Source organism: Eleutherodactylus coqui, chromosome 10 (assembly GCF_035609145.1).
Source record: "Eleutherodactylus coqui strain aEleCoq1 chromosome 10, aEleCoq1.hap1, whole genome shotgun sequence".
In the NCBI taxonomy this organism is placed as follows: Eukaryota; Metazoa; Chordata; class Amphibia; order Anura; family Eleutherodactylidae; genus Eleutherodactylus; species Eleutherodactylus coqui.
In genome coordinates, this window is record NC_089846.1 from 130,675,392 (window position 1) to 130,690,385 (window position 14,994).

At 39.9% G+C, this 14,994-nt stretch overlaps 1 protein-coding gene across 1 annotated transcript in view; it reads left to right on the forward strand.

Moving 5' to 3' along the window:
• Nucleotides 1-9,223, forward strand: part of GPC4 (glypican 4) — a 101,294-nt gene extending 92,071 nt beyond the window's left edge. Inside the window, exons 5-9 of the mRNA XM_066581849.1 lie at nucleotides 1,566-1,696; nucleotides 2,975-3,130; nucleotides 5,456-5,586; nucleotides 5,889-6,061; nucleotides 6,599-9,223. Of these exons, the coding sequence (XP_066437946.1) occupies nucleotides 1,566-1,696; nucleotides 2,975-3,130; nucleotides 5,456-5,586; nucleotides 5,889-6,061; nucleotides 6,599-6,831 (824 nt within the window). The 3' untranslated portion in view covers nucleotides 6,832-9,223. The remainder of the gene's footprint in view (nucleotides 1-1,565; nucleotides 1,697-2,974; nucleotides 3,131-5,455; nucleotides 5,587-5,888; nucleotides 6,062-6,598) is intronic.
• Nucleotides 9,224-14,994: the final 5,771 nt, after the last annotated feature.

Below are 14,994 nucleotides of genomic sequence, written 5' to 3' on the forward strand. Positions count from 1 at the left end.
CATATATGACGCCTAATTCAAAGCAATTATGTTTTCTTAGTCTATTTTTAATCTCAAATAAGGGAGGTTGTGTTTTTTAATACTTATTTATAAGTATATCTAGTTTTCAGGATGAATCTCCAGTCCTTAACCCTTTGCAATACAATTTTGGATTCAGGGTTTCCTAGGGGTTTTTTCCTCTTTATGCCCTTATACAATGGCACCATCTGCTGGCTAGAGCCAGTACTATGGTATTGGACATGCTGGAGAGGCCCCCGACAACAGAGCGGCCAGTAATATACAGTAAGAATACCCTGCCGGATGTATTATGACATCGGAAGCTGTACAGCCTTCAATCAGAATGTCTTTAGATGTCAAAGTGGATTGGAAAGGGTTAAGTTTAACCCTTTCCAATCCACTTTGTATCTTGGTTTTCCTAGGGGGGCTTACTCTTTTTCTGCCATTATACCACAGTGCTATCTGCTGGCTAAAGCCAGTACTGCATGAGGTGACACGTTGGATAGGCTCCGACAGCAGAGAGGCTGGCAATATACAGTAAGAGAACCTCGATGGATGGTTTCCAACATTGGAGCTGTATAGCCCTAAATCATAATATGTTCAGATGTCAGACAGTGGATTGGAAAGGGATAAGACTTCCCATTTTGAGAAGAACACAACAGGTCCATGAGATGCCTCATTCTCTTCAATAAGTGGGGAGCAGCTCAATAACATGGCTGTAGCTGCTACATGCCTCCGTATGTGTTCTCACGATTGATCCAGAATCGGAGTTACCAAATGTGACTATAGCATTCTACGGTCTCCTTATTGCATATGCGTCCACCGTGGATCTGACATACGCCTATGATCAAACCTACACAGTTTAATCATCATGCCACCGGAGCAATAAAGTACAACACCTTTACTGTAACATCCGTGTAGAAGCAGTTTTATCAGAAGTAATCAGAGAACCTCCAAAAAATTTTCTTTTGGTAGTTTATTAAAAAGGAACATATAAAAAAAAGTCTTCCCAGCTGGTTTTACCTTGGAACTATTCTGTTTCAGTAGCCCAGCTTTCGTCCTCTGATGGCAATATCAGCATTGACTGCATTGGGACTAAATACGTTCTGCTCACATTTCTTTCTAAAGATGTCCAAACGTAACTCTTGAAAATACTTGAGCAGTTTCGATTGGGTAATGGGTTTGACCTTTTTTCTTTCTGGTAGAAATTCCAACAAACCTTCATGGTCTTGGCTGCATTCATGGCTGACATTCTGCCAGTGTAGATTTCCTGCTTATACAACGTGTGCAGTTTGCATTGGAATACTAGTAACGAAGCTTCACAAAGTGCCCTTTCAGTGAGAATAGTCAATGATCAGCCTTCTTTAGGGATGGATTCGGTTAAAGAGCAAACATTGCAGAATGATTTCACAATTTGTAACAAAATGTATCAATATGTTCTACTGTTCTAAAGCTTTGCTGTGAGCTTGCCTTCGGTACCAGTGGAAATAACAGAATGGAAAGACTCGATGCTACAAAAGCTTCACATGCTGCTGCCGGGCATTAACTTCAGTTTTTCTTCTTTTTAGATTCCATGTTGTTGGTAGCAGAAAGACTAGAGGGTCCATTCAACATTGAAACTGTCATGGATCCCATTGATGTTAAAATTTCAGAGGCCATAATGAACATGCAGGAGAACAGCAGTCCAGTGTCTCAAAAGGTTTGTTTCAAGGCGATAATCCTATATTCCACTTAAGGTGCCCATAACACCTTCAACAACTGTGATCATTTGGCCGGAAGACGTTTCCCCCCATTTCTCCATACAAATGAACGATCGGCTTGATTGAATGTTAGTGGGTTTAGTTAGGTAAGTTACAGTGAGATAGATCTAGGGGTGGCTCATCAACTGGGCAACCAAAGATTGGACATTGAAATTCAATGTCGTTGATTCTTCTTTACCCTGACTTTATCTGTTTGGAGGAAAGTTGAATGTCTGTGTTGGGGCTGTCGGATGACTCTAATATGCCCTCATTTTAGTATTTGTATTATGCCTGCAATTCCTGGCTCGGCCACAGGTTTTATGACCCTAACTTTTAAACCATCATATGTGCTTATGATGTTTTGAGTTCAAGTCATGAGATCTGCAGTCGGAGCAGGAATGGTGTCTGTAATGCGAACACTAAAATACGGTTACTTTACGGTTGTCTAAATTGGTCCTTTTAGTGACGAGGAGAAACAGATTTCAGTGGATCAATGTCTCTAGTGATGAAAAAGTGACTTGGGCCCCTCAGACACAGGTGTTTTTTACAGCATTGAGCGCGCGTTTCAAACTGTGCGCCAAATGCGGTAAAACTCCTCCATTGATTTTCAATGGGGCTTCCCAAACGAGTGTTTGAGCACAACTTTTCTAAGTCTGTGTTTTTCGAATGTTGCCTGCTTTATTTAAGTGCGGTTCAGTGGTTTTTAATGCACCGTCACTAGAGATGAGCGAGTACACTCGCTAAGAACAAATACTCGAGCGAGTATTGTCCTTTTCGAGTACCTGCCCGATCGTGAGAAAAGATTCGGGTGCCGGCGGGGGTGAGCAGTGTGTTGCCGTGTGTCTCTTCACACCCCCCCCCCCCCCCCCCCCCCCCCCGCTCTTCCCCGCTGACACACCCAAATCTTTTCTCACTGGTGGGCAGGTACTCGAAAAGGACAATACTCGCTCGAGTATTTGTTGTTGGCAAGTATGCTCGCTCATCTCTAACCATCACCCACTGCAACACTAGTGTGCGTTAAACACTGTCGAACGTGTTTGAACATGCAGTATTTTTTTTTTTTTTTTTTTTTTTTTAACGAGCGCCTTGTGAAAGCAGCCTTCATCCCCTTTAGTCTTGTACTGTACCAAGATGTGTATTTATAATCTATTGGTTCACCCTCATGGTACCTACCATTGAGTGCTGTAATACTACTCTTTCCATTACTCAAACCTTACCGTATCATTTTCTTTTAATAGGTTTTTCAAGGTTGTGGACAGCCCAAGCCACTACCTCCTAATACTAATACAAGGGTTTCCCGTTCTATATCAGACAGTAACATCAATCATCGATTTAGATCGTATAGCCCAGAAGAACGTCCAACTACTGCTGCTGGGACAAGTTTGGATAGACTGGTGAGTTGTATATAATTCTGTTTACCTGTTGATGCATTCTGAGGTTCTTTGTTCGAATTGGAGTGGTTTTATGGCGCTCTAAAGCTGAACATACATGTTTAAATAAGTCTTAAAGTAGTTGTCCCGCGCCAAAACGGTTTTTCGTTTTTTTTCAATAGCCCCCCCGTTCGGCGCGAGACAAACCCGATGCAGGGGTAAAAAAAAAAACCGTCCAGTACTTACCCGAATCCCCGCGCTCCCGCGACTTCTTACTTACCGTAGTAAGATGGCCGCCGGGATCTTCACCCACAATGCACCGCGGGTCTTCTCCCATGGTGCACCGTGGGCTCTGTGCGCTCCATTGCCGATTCCAGCCTCCTGATTGGCTGGAATCGGCACACGTGACGGGGCGGAGCTACAAGGAGCAGCTCTCCGGCACGAGCGGCCCCATTCGGAAGGGAGAAGACCGGACTGCGCAAGCGCGTCTAATCGGGCGATTAGACGCTGAAATTAGATGGCACCATGGAGACGGGGACGCCAGCAACGGAACAGGTAAGTGAATAACTTCTGTATGGCTCATAATTAATGCACGATGTACATTACAAAGTGCATTAATATGGCCATACAGAAGTGTATACCCCCACTTGCTTTCGCGGGACAACCCCTTTAAAATTTTCAGGCACTTATGAAAAACCTACAGTATGGGAGCCTCCTGGCCATTGCCGGATACTGAATCGACAAGTATTGCTTGTGTATGGCTAGCTTAAGTTCAGTAGAAATTGGTTAGGTAGAACCGCAGGGAGTCTGGATGTTGCAGCCATACTAAAGACCCTAAAGTATAGCTGTGTGATACTAGCCCTGTAATTTAGTAACATAGTGTGTAAGACTGGAAAAAAAAGACAAATGCCCATCCAGTTGGGCATATTACCACCCAAAATTAAACCAGAGGAAGGCAAAAAAAACCTCAACGAGGTGGAAGCCATGTTTCTTATTTTAGAGAGAATATTTCTTCCTGACTCTAATCTGGCAAACCGGATAATCCCTGGATCAACAACCCTTCTGAAGTCATTAGTGACTAAGCTGTAACATTGTTATCCTGAAGAAAGGCATCCAGGCCCTTCTTGAACTTTTAGCAAGTTCACGATCCCCACGTCCTCAGGCAGAGTGTTCCACAGTCTCACTGCTCTTACAGTAAAAAAAAAAAAAAAACCCTATGTCCGTGTAGAAACCTTCTTTCCTCTAGACGCAGGGGATGTCCTCTTGTTACAGTCCTGGGTATACATAGACAATAAGAGAGATCTCTGTATTGCCCCCTGATATATCTATACATAGTTATTAGGTTGCCCTACAGCTGTCTTTTTCTAAACTAAATAACCCCAATTTTGATAACCTCTCTGGGTATTGTAGTCCGCCCATTCCATTTATTAATTTAGTTGTCCACCTTTGAACCCGCTCAAGCTCTGATTTGTCTTTACTGAGTACCAGTACCCAAATCTGTACACAATATTCCATGTGTGATTTGCTAGGTAGATTTTGGCAGATTGGAAAAATCTTTATGTAAAACCTTAGCATTCATAGTCCAATCTATGTCCCCCTCACTTAACCCTTTCCAATCTACTGTCTTACCTCTGAAGACATTATGATTTAAGGCTGTACAGCTCCGATGTTGGAAGACACCCGTCGGGGTTCTCTTACTGTATATTGCCAGCCTCTCTGCTGTCTGAGCCTATCCAACGTGTCACCTCATGTAGTACCGGCTTTAGCCAGCATATGGCACTATTGTATAACGGTAGAAAAAGAGTAAGCCCCCTAGGAAAACCAGGATGCAAATTAGATTGGAAAGGGTTAATGTGTTCCCTGTCTGTCTTTGAGTTTAAGAAGTCCTACGTCTGAATTTGTTGGTATTCATTCACAAACATTCAATAGCCATTATGGCTCCATTATAAACATACGTCATGACATGAAGAATATGTTTAGTTAGGCATTCAATCATTCAGGTGTCCTGAACATAAAAATCAGACCGATGGCTAGGAATGGAACTGCAACAGGATGGAAACGAATGGTGCCCATTAGACTCCATTGACTAGAATGGGGTTCATGGCATTTCAAGCACACCCTCTGACCTTTTACCAGACAAAATACTGCAGCATGCTATGCTATTTTGCCCGTACGTTTGGGTCAGATCTCCGCCGGAGACTCAGAACGGAGCCTTTGAGGCAGATGTAGACATAACCTGGTGTGTGTAGAGTTTTAATATGGTCAACAAAATCTTGGATAAGAATTTATTTATTTTTTTTAAATTGCAGGAAAAATGTCCCCTTATTTTTAAAAATACTCTGTTTACAGGTGTCTGATGTGAAACAAAAGCTCAAGGCCGCCAAAAGATTTTGGTCTTCACTGCCCAATAACATTTGCAAAAATAACTGGACGTCGGGTGTTAATGAAGATGAATGCTGGAATGGGAGTGATAAAAGCAGGTTTGTGTTCTGATTTTTGGAGCCAGCTGATATCGGTACTTGTCTACCAAGCGCCCGCTCCCAGTGTTCGAAGTCTTTTGAAGCAGAGGAGAAATTTTAGGTCTAGCTATGTTTTTATGAATGCTTTGGCAGATCTTATTGGGAAAACTGGGCATACAAGCAGTATATTTTTGGGGGCGGCAGGATTTGTTTTTAGCTCTATCACTTGTTTCATTTTCTTTGTCTTGAGTGTCAGTCGGTCAACTGGTTATAGTTTTGTTCTGCTTTTCTTACTTTTGCTATTGTCTTTTCCTCTATTCCAGGTATATGTATGCAGTCATGGCCAACGGTCTGGAAAATCAGGTCAATAATCCTGATGTGCACGTGGATACCACAAATCCAGACATTGTGATTCGTCATCAGAAGATGGCACTGCGTACTATGACAAACAGAATGAAAAACGCTTACAACGGGAATGACATAAATTTCATTGACAGTAAGTGTTTTGTTGCAAGATTGATGAGAAATTCTGGAAACTGTACACTCGGGTTTCAGTGTCTTCTCGCCATAAATTTGGGATATAATGCAAGGCTGATCTTATCAGAAACCACTCTTTCTAATACTCCGGCCTTGCAAGGAATACGCTCATCTCTGCAGATTTCGCACCCAGAACTCCCAATAAAAAGCCAATTTTACTGGAGAAAGCCATGACCAGTCAACCATTATATGGTGGCCTTTCAGATGAATGGCTGTCCATGTAGTAGAAAGATTACTCTTGTAGACCAATTCTCTATTGTGACTCAAAGAGGGGGTCCCAAGCAGGCAAACCCCCATGACATTCTTTAATGCCTTACTAGGGTATATGGACAGGGATAATGGTATCAGTAATGGCTGTTATAATACCACCACTGTACTTGAAGCTTTTTTTTTTTTTTGCATCTTCATCCGTGGCATACCTTTTTTTTTAACCCACTTTTGCCTGTAACTTGTTCAATCGGTACTTCAGTAACAAGTCTCTCCTTTTGTTACACAGGTGATGGGAGCAGCGGGGAAGAAGGTAGTGGAAGTGGGGGATGCGACCCACAGTCATCCACCAAATGCCCCGACGATTTTGTCATCAGAACTACAGAAGATCTCGACAAAACAAAACAAAAAGACAAGATTAGTGATAAGACTGTGAAAACAGGGAGTGGTGCCCATTCCAGCACCGCGTCATTTACAGTCCTTCTTCCGAGTATCATACTCTTGGTGCGACTTTGGAGATAATGGAAGTTTTTCACAATCCTAGCAAAAATAAAGAGACTTTTTTTTAATCAAAATGGAAAATGCACCTTTTCCTCTTTATCAATCCATCGGACAGTTATTTTCTTTGTACGTCAACGGACAAAGGTGTGTTGTTTATTGTTAACACCGTGCCACCGAGTCCAGTGCTGGATTCATTCTTCTTCCTCACTCTGCTGGAAAACATGGACTCGTTAAGATTATTGTGGCCAAAAGGCATGTATATACAGACGTTGTAGAGGTAGCCGAGCTTTAGTGTTTTATATCACATTTCCATGTCATTAATCCCAGTGTCACATCTTGTTGTTTTTGTTTTTTTTTTGTTTTTTTTTTTATCTGTACAGAAGCTAATTTTATTTATCATGTTATAATGTGGGATAAAATGACCAAGCAACCAACAAGATCACATCTGGTTCTACCATTGTTTTAATATATTTACAGAATAGGATTTTTGGTTTTGTCTAATGTAGTATTACAGGCCGTTATGTATTTGGTACGTTGACCAAGTGTCAGATTCTCCCTTTTGGACGAGTCCTCTTTTTGTTCTAAAGTGTATTATTTACATGGATCATCTTTGCGATTTCTACATTAGGACACTTCAATAGGTTTTAAAAAGTAATTAAATACATCCTTTCTTTTACAGTTATCGCCATATTTACAATGTTTTTGTTTTTTTAAGTTCTATATATGTTTTTTTTTTTTTTTTTTTATACGTTGCGCTTTGCCTTTGTCATATGCTAATCCATTGTGTGGCAAGAGAAAACATTACTTATCGGAACTTGGTCAACTTGTGGTATGGTAAGTGCCCTTTGGTAGGAGTTGACTGCACATACATGCAGTGTTAAATCTGGCCATTGGTAACTCAAACACCGCTTTTGTGATTCTCCACCCCGTGTGTCTTCAGCTTGGTCATCACTGGAGTTTTATTGGCTGATTAGACATAAATCTGCTCATCTGTTGGCACAGTCCTGGAAAGCAGTTAAGGACCTAATTGGAAGCCCATTGATTAATAGCCTTTATATCCTTTTTTTTTTTTTTTTTGTTCCCACCCCGTACCTCCAGAATGTTTATCTTTATACATGGCTAGGTGCTTTATTCAGCTTTTAGGAGTATATCCATTTGTATACATTTTGTGTCTCGCATCCAGATGTTCTATGTCTGAATATTATTTCGCGACCTTATTTAGTTGGTTTTGACGGTACATCTAGCAATACAAGTATTACACATTGGCTACGTTCATTGAGGAAATTTTATATACTATCTTGTCTATATAAATTAAAATATTCAAATATAGGATCTGTTGATGTAAATGTGATCCACAGCAAGGGGATGTAATTTTTATATATATATTTTTTTGTACAAAGTTAGTTAAACCTACTGTTCTATGGAGAAGTCCGATCTTTGTAGGTTTGTCTAGAATAAACATGAACAAATTTTTATATTGATTTCAGCCGATAAGCGAGTACCAGCAAGTTTCTTTTTAGAATATTCATTGCCATGCCATCTGGCTTTTTGGGATAATTTGATTAATCATAAGTTAACCCATTATTTATTAAAACTCTTTCCTAGCATGAATCCTTAGATTTTGTTTAAATTAAAAACAAAAACAAACTATAAAGAAAAATGACAAAAATATTTGGTAAAGAGACGGTGTAAATAACTTTTGTTTTGAGATGGGAGAATGAAAGTGTGCTAATACTTAGTAAGAACTACCTCAATTCTGAGGAATTTCCTTTTTCGCTCTGAGGGCTAATTTTTTTTTTTTCTCGTAGGTATGAGTCTGGTCTCTGTAATAGAACTAGTAGAGCTTATATCCCTACAGGCCTAGTTAGATTTCTTTTCTCGTGCAGCACTGAATTCTTTCCAGCTGTTCTGCATAGTTTTTTAACTTTTTTGGGTTTTTTTCTTTTGTTTTTTTTTTTTTACTTCACACATTTTACCTACTTAGCATTTAATAACTTCCCCAAAATATTTTTCCTTTTTAATATAGTTTTAGAAATCCGTACTGTCATTTGATATCCTTTTTTTTTAATTCAAAATGGCTTAATCAATGCTTTTAAGTGTTTCTCAAAGGTACAAAATACATTAAAGAAAAGTAACATTGAGTCAAACCAAGTAGCGTCGCCTTTGTTACACACCCAAGGGCGGTATAAAAATTGTATATTAATAGTTTACCCATATAACATCAATTATGTTAAACTCAAAAAACCCTATTGCTGAAGTTAATGGATATATTTCTATGTGACGGTTTTTAACAGCTTCTTTCCTTTTACCATTCTTGCCTTTTCATAGTGAGGTCTGTTTACCAAATGATGCACCTATTTTTTTTTTCCTGTGTTTTTGTCTTTGTAGAATAAAATGTATAAATTGAAAAATACATTTTGTAACTTTTTTTTTTTTTTTTTTTAAATAGGCAAGGATATTAAATTTTTTTAAGTACAGTGAAAAAATAAGATTTTTTTTTTTTTTAAATTGTCTAATGGTAAAGATGGCTCTATATTTCCTAAAGTATTTTTCAGCCATTAGATTTTTAAGATGGTAGCAGGTTGGTTATCCTGGAGATCTCGAGCAGATAGACGCTTATGTCGAATATCCATGTCCTCATATGTTCATATTTATTTAAGCTATGAAGGAAAGCATACATAGGTGTATATTAATCTATGATGATTTAGGTGTGAATAGAATTGTTATAAATGTAATCCAGATACACACATTATTGCCAGCTAACCTGGATATAAAAGGTTTACTCTTGGGGGTAATCACAACGTAAAACCTTAAAGAGAAGCTTTGGATTTCAAAACTAGTAGAGACTCTTTTTGGGTGGCTGTTTTTGAAAACCTTATCCATTATTTATATAAAGACACGTGGTACAGTAATGCATAGTGTTTACCAGTTCCCCCGGGTCCCTGTACTATTGGCAACATAGAAATTGGGTTAAAATTTTCAAGTAAAGCCAATTTCATGAAACATCAATAAATTTTTTTTTAGTATTTTTTTTTCATTGTGGGAAGAAACTTGAGCAGTTGAAGGAAAATGGAGGTTCTACTGTAGTTGGAATTCAGTTGGAAGTATATTGGAGAGGGAGTTTTTTTATTTTTTTTTTTTCATCCCATGGTGAGATTTTTAAATCCAAATCCTTGTATGTATGTTCATAAAAAAAAAAAAACTATAAATGTTTGTTTTTAGCCTTCATTTCTCAAACTGCTTTGGTATCGGAAGGTGGTAGACGCTGCTGGCTCTAGTGTCAGTAAGTGATGATCATAATTGGTCTTTCTGCCTTAAATGTGTTGTTAATTAAATGTGCCTTTTTAATTATATAAAATTTAGCTTTTGTTGTCGATCATGCTATATACAATTTTTGAATTTTTTTTTTTTAATTAAGACAGTCATTTTTTATATATTAAACGTGTACAGAGGTTTGTGGGGCATAAATGTGTGGTTTACTACTAAAGCCATACTAACTGTAGTTTCCCCTTTTTCAATTTCGCATTTTCTTATCAAAATGTCCGATGTCTTTTTTTTTTTTTTTTTTTTTTTTCTTTTTTTGTGGGTTTTTTTATTATTTCAAATAAAGCTCGTAGAAATGTTGGGAAAAACCACACATGTGAATTGTTTGGCTAACTTCAACACCCCATTCATTGTCTTCCCCCTTTTTTGAACACGTACATGCACTAATTTTTTTTTTTTTTTTAATTTGTTCAATTTCTGTGTTTTTTTTTTTTTTTTTATTCATTATGTATACAGTGGAATCGACTTTTTTGCCGAATTTATTTGCACAAACCAAAACATGACACAGTTACTTAGTAACTATAAAATGATTTAGTAAAAGAAGACTGTCGGCCTTTGCAGGGTTCTGTAAGTATTTAGGTTTATTGAAAGCGCATATGTGCCAAGAAGTATGTGGGGTTTTGGGGAAAAGCAGTGATACTTTCTAAATTATTAGAACTATGTGTAAGCCTATTTGGGTTGCATTATCAAATCTGGAGGTTTCTAATGTTTTCCCCGTATCTCTTCAGATGAACTGGTTAACTAAGTCATGATAGTTTGCGGAATGCTTGTTGAGGTGAAATAACTTTTTTTTCTCAGTTTTTGTCCCAATGTAAGTTTTTTTGTATGTTTGGTATTTTTAAGAGGATCACGGAGTCAAAACAAATATAGACTCAAATTTGAAAAACTCTGTATCGCCAATTGGAAGATTTTTTTTTTTTTTTTTTTTTTTTTTTTTTTTTAATTCGGAAGCCTAACCAGTTGAATAAATGTATCATCTGATTTTCTTCTTCCAGTTGGACAACTTTTAGTTGGCTAATTAAAAAGGAAATGTCTTTTGTGTACAGTCATTGCATATATATAAAAAGTAAGATAGAACAGATTGTTGCATATCCCCATTTACTTTGGTATTTCATTGTTTAGGTTGTGTCTTTCAGTTATAATGTGCATGTCGTACAATCTGTTTTTACGGTTAAACGTTCCTGGCATTAAACACCTGGACATTATGCTCCAACAGATCGAATTAAATAAAAGGAAATACATTTTCTTCCTGTGTGGTGACTTTTCTGTCTATTTATGCTTTTGTTGGCTGGAGAAGCTCAGTTGGGGATAGAAACTATGACACTGCTAAAATTATAAATGGGTTTTTATTGCCTTGTTCCAGAATGTGCCTGACGACCATTTATGTCTGGCCTAATATTCCTCTGTTACCATACAGTATGTATTTTCCAGTAAAATTATACTTGCTCTTGAGAATTTACTTTAAGAAAAAAATTGCCACAGTTCAGAATTTTTAGATGGATGCCCATTCCCTTTTATATATAAGGCACGCCTTGAGCGTAGACCGCATCACAAGGAGGTATTCGTGTGTGAGAAAAACGGTGCATGGCCCGAGTGCGTTCTTCCTGGTAACTAACCCCTCAACGACCAATCATGTAAATTTTATAGTGCTTGGTACTGGGCTTTAATATTAGCCGAGTCTAGCAGGAGCAAGTCGGGTTCTTGGCTGTTGGTGACAGCCGAGGACCTGGAGGAGACCTGCTATTCACTGCTTCTGCCTTCTCCTTTACAAGCTACATGGCGCTCAATGAGTGCCATGCAGTGAAAAGAGAAAGCAGAAGTTTTTACTTTTTGCTATTTGACCCAGGGATCATGTGATTGGAAACCCCCTGGCACAGCAGAGCTGCAGGGTCCTTGCAGACCCAAATCGGCTCTGTTAATGACTACTACAGGGGAATGTTTTTACCCTATGGATGCCCCAGCTACTGTGGATCCCCCTCGGAGGTCTTATATAACATCAGGGGGTACATAGATGTCAAAAAAAAAAAAAAAGTTACAAAGCAGTTAGAAAAGAAAATAGTATGTGTAATTTATATACAATTATAATAATGACCCACTGCTAACACCAAAACTGTCATGTGCAAATAGGGCAGTAAAATCATCACATAGGTAAAGTCCCTAAAAAGTGTTCGTCTGGACCTTTCAGACCAAACACCCCCGTCCTTGAGGGGTTAAGGTAAATGTAAGATTTAGAGCTTATTAGAAGACAACCATAGGGTGCTACCACTTACCCCATTGTAGATTATCTTGGTAAATGAACATTATTTTAATTTGTAAATTAAGGCTACTGATGAGTCTTATCGGGACTCTGTGCTGAGTTCTCAGTGGGATGCCGCTGATACTATTTTAGCTGGTATCCTGCTCAGAGAACACAGCAGAAGTATACAGAAGACAACGGTCCAGCTGTGTTCTGCATACCCTGCTCAAAGGCGCTCAGCTGTATACCAGCTGAGTGCTCCGTGAAGACAGCAGGAGCATGCAGAAGACACCGCTCCAGATGTGTTCTGCATACTCCGCTTGCAGTGCTCAGTAGGATACCAGCTGAGCGCTCCGAGAAGACAACAGCTGTACGCAGAAGATAGCTGTCCTGCTTGTCTTCTGCATACAGTGTGAGCCTTTATTTACACATTTATGTAAAGTGAACGCTCAAATTTTGAGCGCTCATCCTGCTGTGTAATGCACACATGTCAATTTTTTTGCTGCAGATGTTATGGTATAAATATACCTTATACACTAATTAGCTTTTACATTAAAATCACCTGCCTAATATTATGTAGGTACCCCTATGTACTGCCAGAACAGCTATCACCTATTGAGGCAGGGACTCCACAAGAGCTCCAAAGATGTCCTGTAATAGCTCACAGCACCTTCTAAGGTGGTAGGGCCTCCATGGATTGGACTTGTTGGTTCAGTGCGTACCACAGATGCTTAATAAGATCGAGATCTGGAGAATTTGGAGGTCAAGTCACCTTGGACATTGTCATGTTCCACAAAACCATTCCTGAACAACTTAGCAGTGGCCTCTTTCAGCAGGCTAATACGTCCTACCATACTGCAAATTAGTCTTGCCTATATCGGCGTCGGGAAGAGGTATACTTGTTCTGCAACAATTTATAAGTAGTTTGTACATGTCACAATAACATCCATGGGAATACCAGCACTCAATGTTTCCCAGTATGACATTGCCCAGAGCATCGCTGTCTCCGTTGGCCTGTCTTCTACCCCCAGTGCATCCTGCTGCTACCTTTTTTTTTCTCAGATAAGCTATGCACCCGGTCTTCCACATGACAGAAAACCTTTTATCAAACCCAACAGACCAGCCACCTTCTTTTAGTTTATGATCCAGTTCTGATGCTCATGTGCCATCGTAGATGCTTTCGGCAGTGAACATAAACACGCTGATCAATCTGTGACTACGCAGCCCATTAAACGGCAAGCGGCAATGTTCTGTATGTTTGACATTTTTCTATTGCTGCTAGCAGGATATTTGCAGCACTTTGTGCTGCAGTACCCCTTCTGTGGGATCAGACTAGAAAGGCTAGCCTTTGCTCCCTACGTGCATCAATGATCTTTGGGTGCCCATGACCCTATTGTCGAGTCCCCAATTGTCTGCCTGGTCCAAGACAAATATGGCTGAACTGCTTCTCTGACTACCTGGTGCACCCTGTGCGTTAGTTTGGATCAGTAGTCTGCAACACTACATGCTGGTATGACTGGCAAATGCTGCTCACATGGGCAACAGAGCAGGTGTAGTCTTAGACAATTAAGCATACTAATGCACAGTTTACAATAGGTAGAGATGCAATGTGGCCATCTTTTATACTCCCCTCTAGTCTGCAGTTCTGGTCCAGTGGTGGCGGCAGCTGCTGCTGAGTCTATGACCACTGACCTCTCCCCTAAGCAGACGTCAGCAGTCATGAGAGGGTAATCGTCCCAGCTTCTGCCCTTTGCTGCTGGACCGAAGCTGCAGGTAGAGTAAGTAGAACTGTTAGGTTTATTGCACAGTCGGGGGAGCTGTATGTTTCACGTGTGGTCTAATTGTGGTTTTCTCCTATGCCATAGATTATCGGAAACTGCAAATATCCCCTCTGTTCCTTTAGGGAACTCACGTCAGCTCCGTCCTGGTTAGCTCCGCCGCTTGATCAATCAGGGGAGCTTCTTTCCTTTGTTGGTTCAGGTGAGCTATGACCTCATCCCAGATTCTTCAACTGCAGTTGCATGGCAATGAAATTCTTAGGTTAAGTTAACGAGCGGTTTTCCCCTGAAAATAAGCCCTACCCCTATTTTTTTTTCCTTAAACTTACACTAGGTTTAAAAAAAAAAAAACCAAAAACACACAAAACAACCTCACTTAGCCGTTGGGGTCCGTGTCCCTCATACTTATCTCTGGCGCTGATAGGATTCTCTTCTGGTGATGGGGCTCTAAATACCCCGGCTCCAGTAAGAGAGCGCTGTGATTGGCTGGTGCTCAATCCAGTCAGTCAATTACATCACTTAATGGCTGTGATTGGTTGATCGAGCGCTGGCTCTGATTGGCAGACGCTTGATCCAATCACAGCGCTTACCTGAGGGGGGGTATTCAAAGCCCTGTCACCAGAAGAGAATCCTGTCAGTACTGAGAACTGCAGCAGTGTGGGAACTAGCGCAAGGGACACAGATGCCGATGGCTAGGTGATGATTGCTTTTTTTTTACCTTATTGCTTATACTCACATAACCGCTGGTGTTTGTGTCCCTCATGCTGGTCCGCAGGCTGCAGTTCTCAGAGCTGACAGAATTTCTTCTCCTAGTAATGGGGCTTTGAGTACCCCTCCTCCAGTAAG